The sequence below is a fragment of the Mesoplodon bidens genome (genome assembly GCF_964165515.1).
Source record: "Mesoplodon bidens genome assembly, chromosome: 1".
In the NCBI taxonomy this organism is placed as follows: domain Eukaryota; kingdom Metazoa; phylum Chordata; class Mammalia; order Artiodactyla; family Ziphiidae; genus Mesoplodon; species Mesoplodon bidens.
This window is the reverse complement of record NC_138176.1, coordinates 183957614-183982580: the sequence shown is the minus strand read 5'-3', so window position 1 is coordinate 183982580 and position 24967 is coordinate 183957614. Positions and strand designations below refer to the sequence as shown.

Here is a 24967-nt window from a genome sequence, read left to right as displayed (position 1 = left end):
TCTCGAGCAGTATTCACTGATCACCTACTATGCGCCTTCTACCCTGCTGAAGTACAACTGGAGCTCTGGGAGGTCACAGATGCCCTCAAGGAGTTTATAATCTTGCTGAGGAGCCTCAGATGCAAGAAAAAGTATTAAGGAGCATCAGAGTATTACTCCTTCACTCGAAAAATAGTTGAGCGCCTACTGAGTGCCAAGCATCATTCCAGGCACTTGACACACAGTTTCTCACTTAACCTTTATACTGTATCTTTATGATACAGGACCATTAATGAGAAAACGAGGTAATCAAGAGAGACTAAGCAACCCATCCCCAGTCACAAGGGTTTGGAGGAACAGAGCTGATATTTAAACTCAGGCATCTGTCCCCGAGCCTGTGTTCTTAACTACTGAGCAATGAGCAGTAGAAAAGAGGTGAGGTGGGCCGAGTAGAGAGACAGACAATTAACAAGTAAGCAAATAAACAGGGAATTTTCATGTAGTTATAAGGGCTCTGAAGGAAACAGAACTGGGTAATGTGAGAGTGTGACCGAGGATCCTGCTTTGGATCAGGGACAGCCTCTTTGAGAGAGTAACATCCGAACCAGATCTAAATGATAAGAAGGAATCAACCTTGCAAAGAGCTGGGGGCAGAGTATTTAGCACACAAGCAAAAAAGAAACACAAAGGCCTTGAAGCAGGAATAAATTTGCGTATTTCAAGAAGCAGAACAGACTGTAGCCAGAGCCTTGGGAATGAAGAACAGATGGTAGGAAAGTCATGAGATCATACTGGGCCATGCTAGCTCCTGAGGACTTTGGTTTAAGCACCAAAAATCTCCCTGGCTGCCAGTGATCAAGAATGGGGTCTGAAGTTGGCCAAAAGGCCTGGTAGTAGAGTGGGACTTTGGATGACCTTGAAGCATTGGTATGCTTTGGATAAATGGAGAAGGTGACAACCACAACTTGGATAATAAGAAATTCTAAGAGTTGGAGTTAATTATTTTGTTGATGCTGTTCTTTGATGAGCTGTTATGACTGAGACTTTGCTTGAGCTCTTCTGGGTGCACTAACTTTATAAACCACGCTAGTTATCAACTGGACATGAGGTGAACATGTAAAAATACCAAATACACTCAATACCAGCACTACCAAATAAAACATCATGTTTCTTAATTCACTTACTAACCCCCATCTGCCATCATTTGTTTAGTACACAATGCTATAATAGACAACAAAGTCCATCATAACAAGATTCTAGTCTTACCCACTCCCCCCAAAAAAGAAAGAAAAAAAGCTAATATAAATGTATTCTGTAAATTAGGTTTATCAGAATTAACATATCATGGATTTGGGTTGAGAGTCTTCATGATATAATTACTGAACACTTTGTGCTTAGCAGGGGATAAAAAATGTTTCTTAAGGTTCTTTTGTGTATCACTGTTATTTCTTTTCCTATTTTTCCTCATCTTTTAAAAAATTATGAAATATTTCAAACATACATAAATGCACTCAAGTGAATATAAAAAACACTCATGTGGACTCATTACCAAAATTTATCAAATCTTAATATTTTCCCCATATTTACTTCAGGTATTGTTTTTTTGGGGTTTTTTTGCGGTATGCGGGCCTCGCACTGTTGTGGCCTCTCCCGTTGCGGAGCACAGGCTCCGGACGCGCAGGCTCAGCAGCCATGGCTCACGGGCCCAGCCGCTCTGCGGCATGTGGGATCCTCCCAGACCGGGGCACGAACCCGCGTCCCCTGCATTGGCAGGCGGACCCTCAACCACTGCGCCACCAGGGAAGCCCTCAGGTATTGTTTTGAATAGGTAATTAATTCGCACAGTTTAAAAAAAAAAAGATCAAAGCCATTCAGAAGTCTTACTCTCCTTCCCAGCCCTCTTCACCCATTTCTCTTCCCCCTACAGCAAACCTCTGTGGTTAATTTCTTATGTATGTTTTCCAGTGCTTTGTTATGCAAGTATAGGCAAATATGAACAAATCTCTTTTCACCCGCTTCACAAAAGGAAAGCTATGTGCTGTTCTACCCCTTGCTTTTTTGAACTTAACAACATCTACTGGAGATCATTCTATATCAGTACTTACAGAGCTTCCTCGTAGCTTTTTTCCCCCCCTTTTAGCTGCCTGGTTTTCCATTGTGTGCATATGACATATTTCTTCAACCAGACCCTTTTTTGTAGACACTTTTTGATGTCCAGTCTTTTGTTATTACAAATAATGCTTCAGTGAATAACCATGTCTACACACTGTTTTCTGTCTGTGTCCACATATCTGCAGAAATTCCTAGAAGTGGAATTGCTGGCTCAAACTAAAATGCCCTTGCAATTTTGGTAGTTATTGCTAAGTTGCCCCTTTCATGCTTTAAAGGGGAAGCAAACTTAACATGAATAATTAAATGTCATTGTGCAAGTGATTCTTAGGGGGGGTATTATAATTACACCTTCTTTAGTATAGAAGAATAGATGATTCATATTTGAACAACAATGCCTTTCTAGGCATTTCCTGTTCATAGGAAGATTATGTGCCCCAAACACTGATGATAAAAATATACAGCCACTGAAAACTAAGACCAAGTTAAGATGCACTGGGCTGTACCCATAGCACTGTTTCATTCATAGATCCAGATGAAACTCTCTCTGGAATAAACAAAGAATCACCTTATGTTGAGATATGTTTTCTACATGTTCACAGGAGATGGACAAGCTCTCAAGAACTTTTAGGGTTGAAAACACCCATTATCTTCCAAAATGTAAAAAAAGGTGTAATTGTCCCTTAGCACACGGTTGGCAAAGACACTGCTTTTGAGATATCCTTTGGCCCTTTTCAGCATCCCTAACCTCTAGTTTCTATGACTACTGGGCTACTCAAGGCTATACTCTGACTTTTCGGATTCACAGAAAAATCTAACAAGCAAACATTTCTGAGGCTTTTATAATTGCCTAACATCTGTGTCTTTAAAAAGTGGTTCACTGGGTAGAAAGGTATGCATTAAGTAATATAACCCCATGGCAACACACACTCCTGTCTGGAAAGAGAAGTTCTTTTCAAAGGTCACATCCTGATAATATGCCCTGGGGACTTTTGGCTTTGGCAACTGAATCACAAGTAAGAGTGAAGTCGGCTAACAGACAGACAACCTAAGACTCTTAACATCTAAAATTTGCATTAAAGGTAAAAAAAACCCCAAAAACCTTTTCTTGTAAGATACTTTACCCCATTCCTCCACACCTGCTCCAACATCATTTCACTACTAGTTTATCTCCTCCTCACCCTCCATTTTGAAACATTTTTTAAAGATTAAATTTTATTGATGACCACACAGAATTATTACCATAAAAAAGAGGGCATAGCCATGGGGGGTGGGTGTTTTTCACTTAGCCACCAATGGCTGATGATGTTGAAATGTCTTTTTTCTCAATATGCCCCCCTTTCTTCCCTCCTGCCCTCAACTCTGACATCTACAGAGTAATCAGAATAGTCAGCTCTCCTCCCCACACTTCAATGTTTGCCTATATGTCCTGGCAGAAATTGACACGAACATTATAACATCTTTGCTCTGTAACAGCATTCATGTTTGTTCTTCTTTGATTTTCAAATTCAATTACAATAGAATCGCATAGCATACATAGACTAGCACAAGCGTTAATTATCAACAATTTCTTCTTGTCAACTCTCAATTTGCAACTGGGCATTTTATTTGTTGGAGGAAGGAAGGAGGGACTGGTTTTTACTGTTTTCTTGAGATATCAAGTATTATGATTTAAAATTTTTCTCCTCTACTACTTCTCTGTGTCATAGAATATGTTGCCAGAGCTGAAAGAGAAATCACTTTCACGCTGTTTGTTTTTATCTTCCACACAGAGACACATGCAGACATCCACAAATATATGCTCATGGATCTCAGAGAGGATGAGATAGTTACAGAGAACTAGAAACACTGTGTGTGCCCCAGAATTGTTTGGAGGCTCTCCCAGAGGACCCCTGTTGGGCAAATGGGGAACAGCTCAGCAGGACATGATGAAGGTGCTTAGGGCTCTTGCCCTCCACCCAGGGGGCTGCAGGGCTGAGGGCAGGAGGGGCAGGGTACCCACCACTACAGCTGGACACCCTCCTCCTCTGTGTGTAACCCCACAGAAGATTGTCCCTTGAGGGTTTGAAGGATACCCTTTACACCACATACCAACCAAGACATTTCAAAATCAAGCTAATTAACTTTTATGCAGTGCTAAAGTATAAGTTAAATTTCATTTGCCAAAACAGTAACGAAAAGTTTTTGTGTGTGAAGCCGAAGCCTTACCTTTTGGTAGTGTTTTTTTTCTAAACACCATCCCATTCAACAAAAACAAATAAATGCTCCCCAAACGTCTAACACTAAAGACACTGAATTCTGTTTTGGAGTAAGTCATGCATTGTATCATGTTTTTCTCTTCTCTATTTCACTTTCTCCTCATTTAGAGGAATAGGCTGCAAATGAGAAATTAAAGGCAACAACAACAACAACAACAACAAAAAAAGAAAGGACAGAAAGCATTAACTTTAGATAGGGACCTTAAACAATGGTCAAGAGAAGAATTCATATTTTAAAATCATACCAGAAAAGACCCGAATGAAAAGAATAGTGAAGGTTTTAAGGCAAAGTGGGTGAAAACTTTATGAACACTTGTTCCAGCCCCTCAGTTCCTACATGCCAGCATTTCCATAATAAATTTCACAACACGGAGGAGTTTAACCACCACCACCATTCACACATAACCTGACACTGTTGGGGAGAAAATAATAAAACTCAGAAGAATGCTCTCTCTTATTCACCTTCAAGCGAAAGGATGCCAAATTAAACTTGAAATACCAGCCCTGGATGCCTCTCTTTATATGTGTGTTTTATAATCTAAGCAGTTCCTATTTTCTTTTTTACCTTTTACATGGTATAATAACAAAATGAATGCCCATAATAATAAAATAAATATTCAAGTCACCTGGAGATCCAGAACATTACCACTACTGATGCAGCCACCTGTTCTTTGCCATATCATATTTCCTTTTAAGTAAAAGCATCTAGGGATGCAAACATAGGCATTAAGCACAGCTCTGAACAAAAATTTCAAATCAAAGATTGTGTAAGGATAAAAGCTGAATTCAAATTATTGTGAATAAGGGAAAAGATAATCAAGTATTTAAACCTTCAATTGTGGGGGCTTCCCTGGTGGCGCAGTGGTTGAGAATCTGCCTGCTAATGCAGGGGACACGGGTTCGAGCCCTGGTCTGGGAAGATCCCGGGTTCGAGCCCTGGTCTGGGAAGATCCCACATGCCGCGGACCAACTAGGCCCGTGAGCCACAACTACTGAGCCTGCGCGTCTGGAGCCTGTGCTCTGCAGCAAGAGAGGCCGGATAGTGAGAGGCCTGCGCACCACGATGAAGAGTGGCCCCCGCTTGCCGCGGCTGGAGAAAGCTCTCGCACAGAAACAAAGACCCAACACAGCAAAAATAAATAAAATAAATTAATAAACCTTCAATTGTGATGGAGGTAAATACTGTACACCCAGCAATCTCAATACACACTTCTTTTCATGTAAACTCAAAGTAAATGAGAAGACCATACCTTTTCTTTAATATTGAAACTACACTTGCAGGTTCCGTTTCTTTATACAAACGTTGGCAATGAGAATAGAGAACTTGGCTACTAGTACATAGATAAGTAGCCATTCTTTGTGAGAAAAAAAAATTGTTTATTTGTAATTTCCTGGGGAAATGGGGAAGCAAAACCATGAAGTACACAACAAAAAGCAACTGCTAATCTGAATAAGATAAAAAGCCACTCTAGGGGCTTCCCTGGTGGCGCAGTGGTTGAGAGTCCGCCTGCCGATGCAGGGGACACAGGTTCATGCCCCGGCGTGGGAAGATCCCACATGCCGCAGAGAGGCTGGGCCCGTGAGCCATGGCCGCTGAGCCTGCGCATCCGGAGCCTGTGCTCTGCAACGGGAGAGGCCACAACAGTGAGAGGCCCACGTACCGCAAAAAAATAAATAAATAAATAAATAAATAAATAAATAAAGCCACTCTAAATACGCACATCATAAGAAATATGGTGACTGTATATATAGGAGAGAAAATGATTGAAAATTCCCACACAGAAATATTAATAGTACACTGAATTACCCGAGGTGCTCAAATAATGAGAATTTTCGTGACAATTTAGAGAAATGGGCTTAAATTTAATATGTGGTTGGTTATTAATTTTTCTTTATAAATAGATATAGCACAACATCAGAAAGGTATCTGTGAAAGGCTTATCAGTTGAGAATCCTGCAATGCAAGATTCGAAATCTCATTCTAACATAATAGTGGGCTTAACCTTGTGGCAAAGAGAATCATCCTAGATAACAACCCTCTGGCCAACTGCATGTCATATTCAGGAGTGGGATAAAAAGCCATTTCACCCTGTTAACTGCTCTTTCTGCTCCTCCCTGGGCTGCAAAGGCTTCTCAACGATTCCATGCAACTCCCATCAGACAGCCTGAACCGCCTGGAACTCACTAAGCTCCGTGAAAGTGGGAGGGACTCATTCCCAGCCACCTCTGTAGATTGACAATTAAAATTCAATTCCTGCTTTCTAAGAGGGAAGAAGAGAAAGTGACCCTTAGTAACTTTCCCTGAGAAGAACCAGCATTTTAGACAATAGCACACAGCTTGGGAATGCCAGAATTCTATTCTGTGGGCAGGAGGAGGAGGGAAGGAAGGAAAATCATCTGCTGATAAAATGCATCAAACTGCAATCAGGAAGTTTCCTTTGTAATTGATCTTCTCTGCTAAACCTGCACCTTCCTCCGTGCAAAAATGCCTCTGTCTGCAAAAATGCGTGTTGATTGCTTTAAGCTTTCCACCCTTTGGAGGCTACTGAAGGAGGTCCTATAGCAACATCCACTGAGGCTTCCTGAGACACACTGCCCTGAGCTCACTAAGTCAGGAGGACGGGGACAGAACTCACTGCCAGTGGAAGTGCAAATGCCAGCTGCTAACCTTGCTGCCCAAATAAGGATGAATGAAGAGTCAAAGCCTGAGCTTCTATGACCCATTCATCTCAACTTACTTTACAGAGCACATATCACCATGTATGGTAAGTGCTTACTGATTAGATGAGATGGTCATTATAATGACGGTGGTGACTGGTGGTGGAGGATGAGGAAGGGACAGGAAGTTCATGGAGGAAAGCACTGGCTTGGAAAATCTTGAGTTTTAAGCTGGAACATTTTGTCTCTTGAACTAACTCATTGAACTACCCTAGCCTGAGGCTTGACAGATTTTAGGGAGAAGTTCTGCTGAGATAAGTTAGATCATAGGACTCCTACTGACAAGTCAGACAAGAGAGAACTCAGGGATCCAAGCAAAAAAGGAAAGGTGGGATTGGATGTGTGCGAATATTAAGCCCTGGACCACTAAGAGCTTCTCTCTTTCTTTACCTTGGTGGTTTGGCTGGTCTCTGTATATACCTGGAGTGAGGGTGGAGGGGAGTTTCTTCCTTTTGCTCTTTCCTTTTTCTTATAAACAAGTGAGAAAATCCTTTCTGGCTATTTTCTCCATGAAAAAGGAGCTACACATACCCATGACCCACTGGACTTGGAATTAGCTCATGAGGTGATCCCGGCCCTTTTCAATTTCAAAATCGGTGTAGGCTTCTGTGACCTGTCATGAATTAGACTTGCTCAGTGCCCACTACTAACCTTCCACCTCAACACCTGTGAGACTCCTAAAATGATAAGCACATCATGTCTGCTTGGTCTAAAGACATCAGCACCTCACCCCTTCCCATATTTCAAAACAGGACTTAGACCACAGCCAGCTTGAAAGAATTCTTAGTGGCCAAAGCTGCAACAATTTGAGCAATAAAATAAATAACAGTATTGGATTATAACCCACAGAATAAAATAATAGGAAGGAGTCCTTACTGCTATAAATAGTTGGATAAATAAATAAGTGGAGGAAAGAGACAGCTCTTCCTTACAGAAGACTTCCAATTAATAAATGTGGAAGGCATGAAGGAAATACAGACTCACCTTTAGAACATTATTACTGGATAACTGTCACAGACAATATCCGTGGATAGATGCTAAAATCAGTGGGAGAAAGTTTGAGGAACACCAGAATATTTGTATAGCCTCAAAGCTATCTCCCCCCCCAAGATATGTATTCGTTTACAAGGAGGCAAACAATAACTTTACAGTGAGGAAACCTGGCAACTTCACCTTAACCAGGTAATCAAGGTTAACATCACCAGTAGTAAAACATTGACACCACGTAACCCGGGAGAGGACACACTAAGAAGGACACATCACTTCTGTGGTATTCTTGCCAAAAATGCTCACCCTCAATCCAACCATGAGATGGTATCAGACAAACCGAAATAGAAGGCATTCAACAAAATAACTGGCCCATACTCTTCAAAAGTGTCAAGGTCATAAAAGACAAGGAAAGACTGAGGAAGTATCACAGATTAGAGGAGACGAAGGAAACATGACAATTAAATACAACGTAGGATCCTGGAATGGAAAAAGGACATTAGCCGGGGGGGAAAAAAGGTGAAATCTGAATAAAGTCTATAAAGCCTTATAGTCTGTTGATAGTATTACACCAATGATAATTTCTTAGTTTTAATATTTACACTATGGTTTTCAAAGATGTTAGTATTAGAGAAAGGTGGGTGATGTGTGGATGGGAAATCTCTGTACTATTTTCACAGCTTTTCTGTGAATCTAAAATTGTTTCAAAATAAAAAGTAAAAAACAAAACGGGCAGGATTTGGGATCCGAATAAATTGGATGAGAACCACACCAATTTCCAAGTTTAGTCCAACATCAGTAAAACCTGGGCTGCAGAGACCTCAGAGCATAGGGAAGAGTTATGAGGTGGACTATTGTAGGGGCTTATGATATACTTTTGGAGACAAGACACACACAAGTAAAATTCTTAGAGTATAAGTAGAGTAAAAATTCCAGCCAATAGGACATGAGCAGGCGTGAGGTATGCAACATCCAGGTCATGACTTTTTCAAAAGGAAATTACTTTCCTATCTGCTCCCTTACAGTCTCCCTTCATACAGACACAGCATCATGAGCCAGTTTTGACCACGCTGATGAGGGCAACCCCAGCTTGTTTTAAAGATAATCGCTTCATGGTTATGACGACAATCTTTCTCTGCATGGTTAGGATGCCAACTGGACATACATTGAGGTTCATTTGTTTCATCCAACTGTTAAGGATTGTTTTATGAAATATTTCAATTGTTTCAAGCTCAAACCCAGGTCTGTGTGATTCCACTCTTCACGCTCTTAGCCCCACCTAGTCTCAGCTCTCCCTGCCTTCTGGAGAATGGTCCCACAATTACCCCAGTGCCCCATGGCTGAAACTTAGCAGTCACACTCTTTAATCTCTCTTCTCCCACCCTCACCTGCTCTTGATCTGTCTCCTAAATTCAAACCAAATCTGTCTCATCTCTTGTCCCCTCACCACTTGCTAAGTTCAAGTCTCGATCATTGTCCACCAAGGCCAGGGCAATAACTTCCTAACTATGACTTTCTGGCCTAAAGTACTTTGGCACTGATGCTACATTAACCTACACACCTCATTGGAGTCTTGTTAAATAAAAGGCTCTGATCCTCTACATTTTGAAGATCCTAGGAGGCTGAAATGAATAGCAGTAACCTTGGGGATTCTTCTTCTTCAGGTTGTCCCTGGAGCAACCTTTTGCCAGCTGCTTCTCTCATAGATGGAGCCTCCTGCAAATCTCAGCCTGTCCTCAACTGGTATGTTCAAACTTCTTTTGAATCCTTTTTTCAAAGAAAACCTTACAAAGAATCTTAATGTAGACACCATATACAAGTGTTGTTGGATTACAGGAAATATAACAAATACTTTAATGTATATTTGCATATCCATAAACATGGGTAACTGCATAAATCTAAGTTTATAATGTTTATTTATTTCTAATCCAAGCCCACATGTCTACATGAAAGAGCCACGCCCCCCCAAACTGAAATCAGGATCATTGACAACAATGATAACCAACATCTACTGAGCGCTTATGATTGGCTAGGTACCACTCTAAGTGTTTTATGTATATTAGCATTTTCAATCCTTTCAGCAACTCTTCGGGGTAGATTAGTTATTAAACTCATTTTATAGATTGGAAACAAAGTTTAAATAACTTGCCTGTAGTTATCTATTAAGTGGCAGAATCAAGATTTGAATTCTAGGTAGGCTGATTCCACAGACATCCCCCCGCCAACCCCATCTTACTCACTATATTATACTGCCTTTCATGCTGGCACAGACTTATGTGACAGTGATGAAAGGCATGATGGGAATGATAACCAGAACGTCATTATACCACCACCTAATGTTTACTTCACCTGACATTTATTTCTTGTTCCCCAGGAGCGGGCTCTGTGCTAAGTGCTGAATACCTAATCTCATTGAATTCCCACAGTTGTCCTAGGAAGTAGGTTCTGTTATGCTGATTGCTGAGGCAATAGGGTGGAGTGGCTGTGAGCTCAAACTGCCTGGATTTGAATCCACCACCTCCTAACGAGATGCCTTTACACTAGTGCAAACCTCACAGCACTGGTGTGAGAATTTGATGAGGTATGCAAAGCCCTAGCACATAGAAAGCACAGATAAGTAGCTGCAAATTTTTATTAGACCAACTTTGTAATCTCAGGACATTCCTCAACTAGAGATGAGATGTGTTCAGTCAGGTCAAAGATGAATCAATCTTGTTGTAAAATGTAATGCATTAGTTATTTCCAAAGTGTAAGATGTTGGTGTATCTCTTTTAGTGTTTTTAATTATAGCTTTAAATACAGTTGTCAATGTATTTTTAAAAAGATATTTGCATCAAATGATTTGAGGGACCCCCAGATTACCTCCAAGGAACTTGGTGCTTCTTCAGAAGCTAGTTTGAAAACTATCATTAGGTGGTTACCCTTCTGAACCCCGAGCTTCCATCTGACCCCCTCGTCTGGGCCCTCCTAGCTCTCTCACTCGTCTGTGTTCTCGACCAGCCTTGCCCCCAATTCCCTCTTCCAGCAGCCAAGTCCCTCTTCCAAACCGCTCGGCGCAGCCCTCCGTGCCTCTTACCTGTGCTTCAGCCGAAGTTTAACCCCTCCTGACCATGCTGCTTTCCTGTGCTGGGGGTCAGAGGTCAGGTGCTCTGGGCCGAAGGACTCAGAGGTGCCTGTATCTGCAGGGTCCGGGTCTGCACATGCATCTCTGGCAAAAATAGGAAAACAGGAAGTTGAGCATGATGGTGTTCATGGGCAGGGGGCACGAATGAATCCGACCTGGAAAATGCATGAGAATTAACCCTGGGGTTAGAGGAGAGCAGCACAGCTGAGCACAGAGGTCTAAGCCTGCACCCACCTAGGCGCTCTGCCCGAAGGAAGGCAAATGCGCTCCTGGGGGTCTTCATCCTCCCCTATCTGTGTTTCTGGGAAGCAATAAAGTGCACTTCCCAATCTTAGAATACCAGCTTTTTCCAGCCAAGGGGGAAAGAAATATATATTGACTGTTATGAAGATGAACCCTCCTATAACTCAGTAGCCATTGGTAAGTAAGTGAAAAACTGGCCTCACTGAAGCAAACTGTCCAAGAAGGTGGTTCCCTGAGACAAGTCCCCGCGGCCTCCTGTCTCAGTTTCGCTGGAAGGAGAGCGATCCTCCAGTGCAGCAGCCCTCGCTCTGTTCAGTGGGTGGCAGCTCAGGGGCACATGCCAACTCTTGAGGCCCAGCTATTTCAGATTGTTTAGATTCCACTGTGCTGCAGGCAAGCCTTCTGTGTCTCCACTTAACCCCACCCCACACACAGTCCCTAATGCCATTCCCATAGTGCTTTCCCTCCATACTCCCAGGCAGGCAGAGAAAAATGTTAAGCCCCGAGTGCCCAGGGCGTCCCACCATGGGAACAGATGTATTTCTTCTCCGGAGGAGAGTCCTGGCTCCTGAATTTCCAAACACCCTGACTGCACCTTCAAGGCCTCCTCTTGATCAGACTGTCTGTCCCCTGCATCAGGTTCTGAGGAGGGCTTGCCACACTGGGTACCAGTGGTGTGTTTTCATGTCCGTCTTTGAGAGCCAACTGGTAGCCCCTGCACCACTTCCTGTAAGCAGGCATCTGGAGAAGGCGCAAGTGCCTGCTGTTTTCTCCTCTGCATTGGCCTTGGCTGAGAAGGGGTGGGGTCATGAATGGTGTTGATCTCTTTGTATTTCAGGACAGGCAAGGAGATGACCAGGCAGTCGGCAGGGAGTTTCTACTTCTAAGCTAAAGTTTTCATCTTTAGTTTTATCTAAGCATTGTTACCTCCTTTGTTACATTACTTTTCTCACCAAATTTAAGATTCCTGGCTTTGAATACATTCACTATCCCCCTAGACTTGAAGTCTGAAGACCTGGTTGAGGTTCTGTCACTTGTGAGCTGAATGACATTGGGAATGTAAACACTGAGCCTCAGGCTCCTTATGGGGAATGTGAGAATAGAGGCACAGCACGCAACGTCGGAGCCTGGCCCTGGAGTCTGCTGCTGAGGCAGAGTCCTGGCCTCACCCTCTGACCAGCTCGGTACCTCGGCCACGCTGTGCCTGTTCTCTCGTCTCTGAAATGGGTGCAAAGGACCAATGGCTTTCATAGGGTTGTTGAGAAACTTAAATAAACTAATTCAGATAAAGCACTTAGAGTCTGGTACATATTCGGCCCTCAGCAAATCAGCTCCTGTTATTATATGTATCCTGCAGAGTTGCTATAGTTTCTAGATAATGTCTATTAACTGTCTAGCATAGTGCCTACACATGGGGTATGTGCTTAATTAACGAATCCTTGTCATGACTGTCTTCAACAGTACCTTCATTTTAGAGCTCCTTTCAGCTAAGATGTCATGTAAAATAGACACAATTAAAAAGACCTAATTTATGCTGGAAATAACAGCAAAAAGAGTTTTGTCCAGAGTTAGCATGTCAGAGCCTTTTGCAGAATTCATCATGGGGTCTCCAGTTAGGATTTCTACAACCCTCAGAGGCACCAACCCCAATGGCCATCAGGCTTAAGCTGAGGTGGAAAGTATACACAAAGGTAGGGCTCCCCTGGTGGCGCAGTGGTTGAGAGTCCGCCTGCCGATGCAGGGGACATGGGCTCGTGCCCTGGTCCAGGAAGATCCCACATGCCGCGGAGCGGCTGGGCCCGTGAGCCATGGCCGCTGAGCCTGCGCGTCCGGAGCCTGTGCTCCGCAACGGGAGAGGCCACAACAGTGAGAGGCCTGCGTACCGCAAAAAAAAAAAAAAAAAAGGTATCTCATCATCACATGAACATAAAGGTGACACAAACATACACAGCACATCCAAGACCACCCATTGGTAGAATCCATTCTGACAGCAAGCTTGCCTTTCCAGCTCTCCTCTAGACCCTGACGTTGCCTGCTGGGAAAAACAATAAAGACCAGGCCTGAGCTTTCAAAAAAACATTGTGGCATTTAATAACTTCCTCTTTGTTTTTTGTTTTTGTTTTTTTGCCTAAACCACAATTGCTGGCTCTGTCCTTCCTGCACAATGGCTGAGCCCTTTTCTCTTTCCTTAGCCCCTCCCCCCTCTCTGGGAGGCACCAGGGGACAGAAAGTCCAGGGTGAAAGCTGTTGGAGTGAAGGCCTGGCAGGAAGAGCAGGCAAATGCGAAGGAGATGGAAGCAAGAACAGGAGACTGTCTTATCTTTTTAAGGATTTTCAGTGCATGATCCTTTTCAACCCTAGCAGAGATGAGCACCCCAGCAATGCCCTCCAGGGGACCAGCTGCCGTTAACAACTGGGTACGAGGGTTCATAAAACCAGGGTTGGGGTTGATGGTTGCTGATGGCGGCCCCCAGGCTAAGTCACAGCACAGCCTCCCTGCTAATCTTCACCTCCCCCAACCCTGGATGGGCTGGCTCCTGAGTGAGCTGCCTGGATGCAAAACACCAAGGAGGAAACAGGTTGGAAGGAGTGCAGGAAGAACCACCAGCACCCAGAGCACTTCTTTTCTGGAATAACCTGGACAACAAATACACATTTTTAAACTCACATGTTCCAATGAAAAGAAATTCCATAGTGAATCTTGTTGGCAAAACTAATGAGATGTTTTTGAAGGCTCTTTTTAATATTGTTTCTTGCTGTTTTCCAGTCTCAGTATCACAAACTATCAGTGAGGAAACAGGAATCTGAGCTGACTTGAGAAGATTTAACGGGGGCTGAAAAAAAGACTGTGGGGCTTCCCTGGTGGTTGAGAATCTGCCTGCCAGTGCAGGGGACACGGGTTCGAGCCCTGGTCTGGGAAGATGCCACATGCTGCGGAGCAACTGGGCCCGTGAGCCACAACTACTGAGCCTGCGTACCTAGAGCCCATGCTCCGCAACAAGAGAAGCCACAACAGTGAGAGGCCCGCGCACTGCGATGAAGAGTGGCCCCCGCTCACCGTAACTAGAGAAAAGCCCTTGCACAGAAACGAAGACCCAACACACCCAAAAAAAAAAAAAAAGACTGTGATCCACTATCCCAGTATCATCTTTCTTTGCCAGAGAGTTAAGAAACAAAAGATCCACGCCAAACACCTACGTATTTCTACTTTCTATGATGAGTACATTCATATTCCCAGCCCTCACTATTCATAATTCATGAATATATATGGACTGCTTTACTATTTGGTATTTTAATAGAGTCCTTAACTGCTTTCTGAACGGAGTTTCAGCCAATACTGAAGAAAAAGTTCTGGATCGTCCTGTTCCTGTAGCTCTCTTGAGCACCACGAAAACTGGGGAGGGTCCGGGGAAGCTGGAGAGAAAGACATACAGAGCTGGGCCGGGCCCGATATCGTGGTCTCTCCAGATCCCTTGTGCTCCTGCTTTCTACTGCGTTTAAATGGGGATGGGCAAGGGGGCTCCTATCTCCTTAGCATGGACTGTTACAACCTTAGGAAGAGCTTGGTTCTCAGAATCAGCAGTTTCGTCCTTTTGGTTGTGTTTTATCCAGGAACAGCTTCCTTGACAGCCACATCCATTCCTGTCCCCACCAACCCAGCACCTACCCAGCAGCCAGCACTACCTTTTAAAAAAAGTAAGTGGATTACATCATCTCTAGTAATAAAACTTGTGTAGCTTCCCCATGCACTCTGGAGGAAATCCAAATTCCTTAACTTGGCTGTGAGGTCTCCAGTGACCTGGCTCCTGCCCACCCTTTAACATCTCCTCTCATTTGCCCTGTCCTCACTGGCCTGGCCTCCCCAAGCCTGCCAAGTTCTCCACTTCACACATGAGGTTCCCTCCACCTGGAACAGTCTTCCTCCCGATTCTCTGCTTGGCTGGCTCCTCCTCAGTCTTCTGGACCCTGGTAGAACATCACCTCCTCAGAGATGGCTTCATCTACCTCAAAGAGCCTCTTCCCGGCACCTGGTCTTTCCCTTGGTTGCACTTGGAGCCGCATGTAAATGTTCATTTGCACATGGTATGTACTGGACAATAAGTGCAACAAGGTCAGGACCCATGGCTGACTTTTCTTCGGTTTTGTGCTTTTAAACCACTACATACCCAGGGCCTGAGACAGTGGGTGGGTCATGGGAGGCACACAACACAGATTTATAGAATGAATCAGAGTTGATTGTAAAGGGAATAATTGTGTAATGCATCCAAGGTGGAGCTCTATGCCCTTCAACTCTTAAAGGCGTTAAATTGTTTACAATACATGTTTTGGGGAAGGTAGGGATCTCTTTTCTTGTAGTCACTTTCTACATAAGGTTGTGAGTCGATTTCTTTGTGAAAGTAGAATTCGGCTCTAACTCTTGGTCCCTGTCATCAACAGCTGCTTTCGTGGAGTAGAGAGCAGTGTTGGGGGACCACTGGCCAAGCCCTTCAACAAACAGTTGGTGCAGCTCAGCGCAGTTTTGCTGCCTTATGTTTCGAAGCAGCCAGAATGCCTTTTGAGATCAAGCAGACAGAAGTGCATTTATACAGGGCTAAGCTATCCTCAGAGCCCTCTGGAGAAATTCCTTCGGATTTAGGCTGGGTGCTTGAGTGTATCCGTTTTCACAATTTGCTTCATGAAAAGTCGTGTTCGTGGTTTCCTAGGTTTCTATTTTCTCTTTGTGCCACTCTGCATCCCTCACGCAGGAAACTGGTCCCACCATCATCTCTGCATCCAGTTAGCAGGCCTCTTGTATCATCACCTCAGGCTCCCCAGCACTCTTCCCTTCAGTCTCTGGGAGGCGGAGAGGGCCTAGATTCTCGCTTCTTCAGTGTGCAGAGGAAGATTTTAAGAACTGATGCCCTTGGGTTCAGATTTGTGTTCTTAGCCTAACGTAGCTGTTCTTCGTTTGCTGGTGACTGGGCATTTATCAAAGGTTTCACAGACATTCTCAATGAATTGCCCTTTCTTTAAAAGCTCCTCGTTTCTATTGCTGGCCTTTTGGTACCTATGTATTTAGACTTAACCTTTCGGGTCACTGCCCCTTCATTACTCTCCTTTCTTGTTTTTCAAATGATTACTTACCATCTAGGAAGCTGTTCACACTGCACTCTCTCAGGCCTGTATCCTATCCAGTGCGTTCCATCATAGGCATGCCTTTTACTTGTCCTCAAAACCCTCTTCTTTCTGCTCACCCACCTTGGTTTGGCAGCATGGTTATTACAGGGGGGCCATACATAACCCTTCAGCCATGCATAGATGTGCTTTGTATGTCTCGGCCCTGTGTCTGTCTGTACCTCCTGTTCCTCCTGCTGATGCTTTTTCTCACTTGATTTCCCCTGAAACCTCCCAAATGGATCAAGTGTACAATTTATACCATTGACAGTCAGCATATTTCTGACTCTTTCTGAAACCATAAGCCTAACTATCTCCAGATCTTAAGCCCGTGACCTCTATGCCAGTCTTGCACGGAGACTGGAAAAGGGTGGGTAGGGGAAAAAGCCAAATGATTAGCCAGATCTTTTAACCTACCTATTAAATATTTAATCTGCTCTGGATTTACTTTTGACTTCAGTCCCTCCACCCACTGGGCCCTATGACTAGCTAGCCCAGGGCAAGTGCATAAGAAAACCAAGGGCCTGGGTTTCCCTGGTGGCACAGTGGTTGAGAGTCCGCCTGCCGATGCAGGGGACACGGGATCCTGCCCCGGTCCGGGAAGATCCCACATGCCGCGGAGCGGCTAGGCCTGTGAGCCTTGGTCACTGAGCCTGTGCGTCCGGAGCCTGTGTCCCGCAACGGGAGAGGCCACAACAGTGAGAGGCCCGTGTACCGCAAAAAAAAAAAAAAAAAAAAAAGAGAAAATCAAGGGCCCTCATGCAAGGGCTTATATTAAACCGGTGATACCTTTACCACTGGAGCATCTGGCCCTAGCTGTAAACACTGAGTCTGATCTTAAAACAACTCTAGTGAGTAGCAGGCTGTAACGTGAATGAACAATGTAGATTCCGCACCCAGATGCTTGGGTTCCTATTCTGGCTCTGTCGCCTAGTAGGTGTTTGACTTTGGGCAGGTCACTCAACCTCTTGTGTCTCAGTTTCCTCCTCTATAAAGTAAGGATAATCTTAACACCTGCATCAAAGGATGGTCGTGAGGCTTGAATGAATTAATATGTGTAACGCACTTAGAACAGTGCCTGGCAGTGTTCACTTCTTACCAATAGAAAGGAAACTTACATTTCCTGGGCACAGAGTACGTACCAGATACTGTGCTTTAAAAAGTTATTCATTAATCTTATCATTTGAGACAGCAATGATCCTCATTTTATAGATAAAGAAAGCAAAAAGAAAGAAAACAAGTAGAAAGAAGTCTGGCCAGAGGCCATGCCACCTCTCATGAAATGCCTCTGAGGGTCCCAGGACTTTGCTTACTTTTTTCTTAGGCATCAGCCACATGCCAATCCACACTTGCCTGGAATTTCTGCCACATGACCCTTTTTCCATTCATATGAGACAAAAAGATACTAATGAAGACAAAAGATCAGCAAAAGTACCAAAATATTACTACTGGGTGATAGGATTACGGGTGATATTTTTCTTCTCTTTCCCTATACCTTGCAAACTGTTTACAATTAACATTTATTATTTTAACTATCAGAAAAAGCAAAACTAGCCTTATTTTTTTTCCTTACTAGAATGGGTCTCAGTCTAATTTCTCCGTATTTTTAAAGGAAAACCTTTGTCGGGAAATGGCAGTGGAGTTATCTACCCTGGGAGTAAACCTGGGCAGTGAAAAGACTTCATGCTGGTGGCAGGGTTTACTTTGGGATCCCTAACAACCATGGAAAAATACCTGGAGGAGGAAGCAAGATTTCTGGGAAACCAGTATCAGTAGAAGGTGACGAAATCATCTTAAGAAAGTGAGGCCTCTTTCTTCCCTCCCACCCTCTCCTCCCCCTAATGTCCAAAGAAACATAACAGTTCTGTACTTTAATATTATCCATTATAGCTTGAAAGTACCTTCTGTGCATTAGTCCATCTGGCCCTCATAATAATGCTAAAGGGCAAGTACAGCAGGTATTATTTATCCCCACTTAACAGATGTAGAGACAGCCTCAGACAGGGATAGTTACTTGCTTGAGCTCAGGACTTGTAAGCTACATGAAGTCAGGGTCCCTAACTCTAACTTTCATGCTCTCTCTTTCATTTCATATAGCCTTTAGAGTCTACAATCCTAAAAATCCTCTGACACAGGTGACAAACAATACCAAAGCTTCTTTAAAGGGAAAGCTTCTTCAGAAGAAAGTCAAAAGTTACTGACGGCTACTGCCGTCCCCTCTCTGTCCCTAGCCCAAATGTCCCTAGAGCTAGAGAAATGATGAGACCAGATTTTGGAGGGCTCCTCCCCCTTGCCACCCAGACTGCACCTTGACCTGGAACTTCCTCAGACTGCTGATGTTGACACAGGACACACTTCATGTTGAGACTCAGAGCACACTTCTACACCCAGCCCAATCATCCATTCACTCAATCAACAATCGCTAAGGGTCAACCAGGGACCACACAATGGATTAGGCATTAGGCTTGCAATGGTGGCAAGCCTATTTAGACAAGAAAATCTCCCAGTACAAATTCCTAAGACCTCCCTCTCCCAGACCACACAGCACGGTGTAGTACCAGTTATGACCTCTAGGAGAGCACGTTGGAGAGGATCTACTAGAGATGACAAGAGCAAGAAAGAGAACAAGAAGCAACATGGTGGGGGGTCCCAGCAGCTTGGGCAGTGGCCAGGCAGCCCAGCTTTGTGAAGGCTCTTGGCGTACCTGGCACATGCCCACCCTGCCTCCACGATGCCCAAGAGGAAGGTCAGATCCACCCAGGGGTCAGCGAAGGAGGAGCCCAAGAGGAGACCAGCTCCTGAGAACGTGGAAACAAGCTAAAAAAGGTGGCAGGAAAGGATAAATCTTCAGACCAAAAAGTGTAAACAAAAGGGGAAAGGGGAGCAAAGGGAAAACAGGCCAAAGTGGCTAAACAAGAGACTAAAGAAGATGGGCCTGCAGAAAACGGAGAAACTACAAACAAGGAGAGTCCAGCCTCCCCGATGAAGCAGCAGAGAAAGAAGCCGAGTCTGATTAATATCATACACCCGGTCTTATCAGCGGTCCCTGTCTCCCTTCCTGTATACTCCAGAGGAACGTTTTGATCAACTATTTTGTAAATGCAAGTTTTTTAGTAGCTCTAGAAACATTTTTAAGAAGGAGGGAATCCCACCTCATCCTATTTTTAAAGAGGTGAAATCAGTTGCTGACTGTTTATTTTTCAGTACAACCAGAAGATAGTGGGATATTGAACATGGGAGGCTTTGATTATCTTGGGTGTCAACTTAACATTCCATAGACGGGGGTAATTTTTATATCCTATAATACAAAGCATACTAATTTGGAGTCAGTAGTGCATTTAATATGTCTTGAACACTTTAAATTACATCTCTTCCCATGTTGTTTTTGGTAGAATTGTTTCCTAAAGCAAACCACTCCTTGATCTTGGCTCTCCTTGTCAGAATTTTGTGCACTCTGGAACATCTTCGGTCATGGTCATCCAGTTTTCCTAGTAACTTTGTAAATAATGTGCTATGAACAATTGAAAATTTAAGTATGTGGTGTATATGGTATTAAATCATGAATTAGTGTGACTTACGATATAACAGCATATCAAAATTTAAACATATTGGTACTTGATATCCTGTTAAGGAAAATTTGCCTCCGAATTTTAAGCTGGAAAGTCACTGGAATAACTGTTCAGAAGAGAATCACAACTACACAATTTTTTAGATTTCTGGTACATACATTAAGAATGTGTGCAAATTGAAATGTCTGTGTACTCATCCTCAAAACCACCAATAAAATCTCAATTATGAAAAGAAAAAATAAATCGACATAGTGGAAGTAACACAGGAAAATAGATTTGGTAATACTTCCTCCCTTATTTCCACCAAACATTAGGAAAAAGGAGTTTGGATGGCTAAGTAGACACCAAAAATGGCCATATATGCATGTACTATTATAGAGGGAAATAGTACTGGAGCAGCAGCCAGGAGGCCTGCACTGGGTTGGTACAGATATACTTTAGGGTTCCTTTTACCTTTAACAGTCTACAAACCAAGGGGGAAAGAGGGTATAAATGACAAATCCTGAGTAAGAAAACGATTTCTCGAGTATCTCCGTCCACAAGTAATGAGCACTTTCTACACGCAGATTCCAAGCTGGAATCTTTGCAGAATAAAAGACAATTTCTGACTTCCAGCCTTGCTGGAGAGACACACAAAGAATTTGGAGTCAGAGCAACTTGGGTTCCAATCTGAGCTCTGCCACTATTCTGTCTGAGCCTCAGGGCCTCTTCTGTAAAAAGGGGACAGAGTATGATCTGCCTGGTGACATGGCGATGGGACTAGTCAGCCTGGCATGTGATAGCCACTACAAGACAGGAGCTATTATCATTTGATCTAAGTGACCTACATGAGAGAGGTGAATATGGGAAGTCACCCAAGGGCTGTGACAGGATGCTGGTATAACGATCGGCTCTTTAATTCCTTAAAAAGGGCAACAGCAAATGTCCAAAGCCTTTGGCGAGGGATATAAATATTTAACGCCACAGTGGAGATTTTTTGCATATAGGAACAGGAAATATGGGGCATTACCTGGGCCCCTTAGGAACAGACTGGCACAGAGGACCCAGCAACCAGTGTGAAAGAAATGGTTCCTGGAACATCAAGACAGAATTGGCCTAAGGAATTCTTCTGGAGGCCTCCTCTCACCAGAGGGAGCCTCAGGCAGTGGGTAGGGACAGCACTCAGCGAAAGTGTCTGCATGGCTATTTTAAAAACATGATGAGCTTGGGCCCAGTTTTTTTTTTAGCCCCTGGAGTCCTCCCACGTCAGGCTCTGGGGAGAGAGACCCCTGCCCTCCTGCAGGCGGAAGTGGGTGGAGGGACTCTGGCTCTGGAAGGTCCCTGGGATGGCCATGCGGTCTGTGGGAGACAGGGTCTCTCTCCCATCTACTTGCAAGTAAGTTGCTCCTGTCCTAGACCTGCCTGGAGAAGAGGGGTAGACGTTAAAAATGTAAATGGACGTGGTCATTCATCGGGAGAAAATAGGTCCCCGGCTAAATTTGGCAACAGCTGAGGAATCTTAGCAAAAATGAACTCACCCCCTTGTTTGTGAGGGAGGCCTAATCCTTACTTTGCCCAAGAGGATTACTGGGTCTTAGAAAGAAGCTCACATGCACTTTTTTTAAGCTCGTGCCAACTGCATTTGTGTCCACAATATCCAAGATTCTTTCTGCTTTTTAGGGTAGATAATAGACATTCCATGCTATTTAAATGCCTTCAAATCTCAAACCTAAATGTTTCCAACCTTTGCTATTACCCAAAGTGGGATTCTGTCTCCCAAGCTTTCCCCTGGCTGTTGCTTTATATTCTTTGGAAGCACATTTTAAATGGAAGGCAAGGTACCAAACTGCAGTCAATTTGTGGAAAAGTAATTGTCTGTGGTTTACAATACACCTTTTCAAGGTGTTTGTAACTACGGTTCCACCGGCTAAGTTTCTACTTATCCCCACCACTTTTCCTTTCCTTTGATTACTATAGGGTTAGTGTAATACAGCCCAGAGTTCTTTCTCTTTTCTTTTCTTTTTTTAAATCCTGTGTGTCCCCACTCACCCCAACACTACCCTATCCTCTCCAGGGAATTCTGGACCCACTGACATACATAACACAAAAGTGGAACTGACATAAATCTGTCTTTAGCTTAGCATGGCACTCTCAAAACATCATTAAAAAATATTACCAGTTGACACCTGTGTTGGACTTTACAATTTACGAAGTATTTTTACATAACAAATTCAATCCTCGTAATAATCCTATGGAGTGTTCTCCCTCTTTCACAGAAAACAAAACTGAGGCACAGGTAACTTAAATAAATTGCTCAAGATCACAAATAGAGTGGTAAAACACAGACCCAAGACACTATAAGGCTTCAAAGCATGCCCTTAACCACGATCTACAACAGCCATGTCACCTAGGGGCTCAGATATCTGTAGACGGAACAAACTCTAGAAAACAGAGCTGCCTGATCCCAGGAAAAGCACAACAATTCTTCCAGTATTGGCTTCCTCAGGAGCGATGATCTGTGGTGGCTTCTACTGGTAGCCACTTCTCCTCACCTTCACCACCAGGGCTGGTTAATTTCCACTCGTAGTTACAATTCCTGTTTCAGCTCTGGGGCCAATGGAACCCTAAATGAGAACGAATTTGGGCCTCAAACGGTATCTAAAGTGACAGCTTCAAGACAAACTCTGAGCTAGTCATGTTCTCCTCTTGAACCTCAGGTCCCCACATGATCCCCCAGTTTCCTGTGCCCGCCTGGTCCTCCAGGCTGGAGGAAAACTGGCCTTGGATACCAATTCCTTCCAGACCAGAGCCTGGTCTTGTGAATGTCAACTACGCATAAACAGGTGGTACTGGGCACAAAAGCCGAAGCGAAAGCAGGTGGGAAAGTGAGTGGTCATCTTTATCTGATTGGGCAGAGCAGGTCCTACCCCCTCCCCTGGGCACCAACACACAGGAGACGGCGGCGGGCAGGAGCTTGGCAGGTCATGGGGCAGCCAGGCCAGGCCAGCTGAGGGCAGGAAATACCCTGTGAGTCGTGCATTACCCCTGGTCTCCCCTCCCACTAGAACGCCAGCATGCCAAGCCTGGGAAAGGTACAGAATCCACGACGGAGAGAAGGTACTGGACTGTGACCCCATGTCATGAACCAGTGGCGGATCGGGGGCCTCCGCCCCAGACAGACCTGGCTCAGTGGGGAGGCGGCCTCCTCCCACTGTGGAATTCCAGCTGCTAGTGGTGAAGAGGGAACCATGGGAACTGATACAAAGGGCTTAAAGTTGAGGGAAAGAGGCTGGAGGCGATGGTGAACAGGCAGAGTGGGACTTCAAGTGACAGTCCTGCGATTCTCCTAACTTTAGCTGAGCACAGTTACTGTGGATCAGACTAGAGACAGGGGGAGCCTGCACAGAGCCAAGCAGCCTCGAGGGGTCAGCGACAACCAGAGAGCCAAGATCCCTGTAGGTTCTTCCTCCAGATTTCTTTTCTCCCCTTCGGAGAGCGGAGCCCCAGAAGTCTCGTCTGCCAGGAACTTTGCCCTAAGATAACGTGGCTCACTTGGGTGGACAAAACTGGTACATGGTGACATTCCTTCTAATACAAGCAGCACTTTGCAAAGGGGCTCCTCCTCATGCTCCCTGGCCTCAGCCCACTGCCCCCAGTGGCACCCACTCTGCTTGCTGGAGGGCTTTCTGGCATGTCTTAAACAGACCTGGGTGATTGAGGAAATGGTCCTGAGATGCCGGCTGTCAAGCTACACTGCAGAGGAGAGGCATGGATGTTGAGAACATTAATACAGAGCATCTTGCACAAAAGCCTGTACTCTGGTGGGGCAGGGTGGGGATTAAGTGAAAAGCCTCATATCTAAACAGGGAATCTGTCTGTAGAGACATTTAACTACGTTTCCCCCTGAGGCATCCACATGTTATTTTAATTGGCCAACGTGACTTCGTATGTCTGCATTAAATCAGTAGGGTTCTCAATCTACCACTTGGGATTTCTTCTTATTTAAAGTTCTAACTCAGGGTTCTCCAGAATCTGGCAGTTGAGGAAAAGCCACGAAAATGGGGAACACAAAATATCCCTGGGCAACAGTTTACTGTTCCTCTTATTTTTTTGAAGTATAGTTGATTTACAATGCTGTGTTAGTTTCAGGTGTACAGCAAAGTGATTCAGTTATGTGTATATATGTGTGTGTGTGTATATATATATGCATATATATTCTAACAGGTACACACTACTATACATAAAATAAATAAGCAACAAGGACCTACTGTTCCTCTTACTTTCAGGGCTCTGGAGCACACTTCTCACCCTGCCTTCTGGTGGAGACCAAGATAAAATCACACCTATGTCAATCCCTACACGGGCTCCACAAAGTCTAGGCCAAATCCACATTTTCTGTTCACAGGCCAGAGAGGGCCACTCACAGGAAGACTGCTGAGGGGCTGGGGAAAGACCCTGACATGTTTATGAGCGCCTCTGCTGTAAGCCCCGCTCCACAAAGTTGAAAGTAGATCCATCGACCATTTAAGAACATACCAATTCTCCATCACCAGGGTTCACCTGCATACAGCCCATAATGGTCGTCCTAGCACCACTTATTGGTGTAACTTTCTCCCTGCAGTAATGAAATCTTAAAATAATTTTACCTAAAAGGGAAAAGTAACTGACATCTATTATGAACCTCCTCAGTTTAGAGGCAAGATCTTGTGGGGTTCCAACCCTGGCACCTCCATGCCCTCAGCAAGCTATTTAATCTCTTCTGTGTTTGGGGGTTTCCTCACCTCTAAAGGGGGCAATAAGAGTGCCTACCTCATAGGAGTGCGAGGAGGATACAAGAAGAGTTTCAG

The 24967-nt window shown here is 44.2% G+C and overlaps 1 protein-coding gene across 5 annotated transcripts in view; it reads right to left on the bottom strand.

The window, feature by feature from the left end:
• The window catches only part of SHROOM3 (shroom family member 3), a gene marked incomplete at its 5' end in the record, with an annotated part of 316716 nt that overhangs the window by 49414 nt on the left and 242335 nt on the right, over positions 1-24967 (bottom strand). For all 5 annotated transcript variants that reach the window (XM_081248837.1, XM_081248839.1, XM_081248838.1 and 2 more), the window contains one exon: positions 11128-11259. In XM_081248837.1, coding sequence (XP_081104963.1) covers positions 11128-11259 — 132 coding nt within the window. The remainder of the gene's footprint in view (positions 1-11127; positions 11260-24967) is intronic.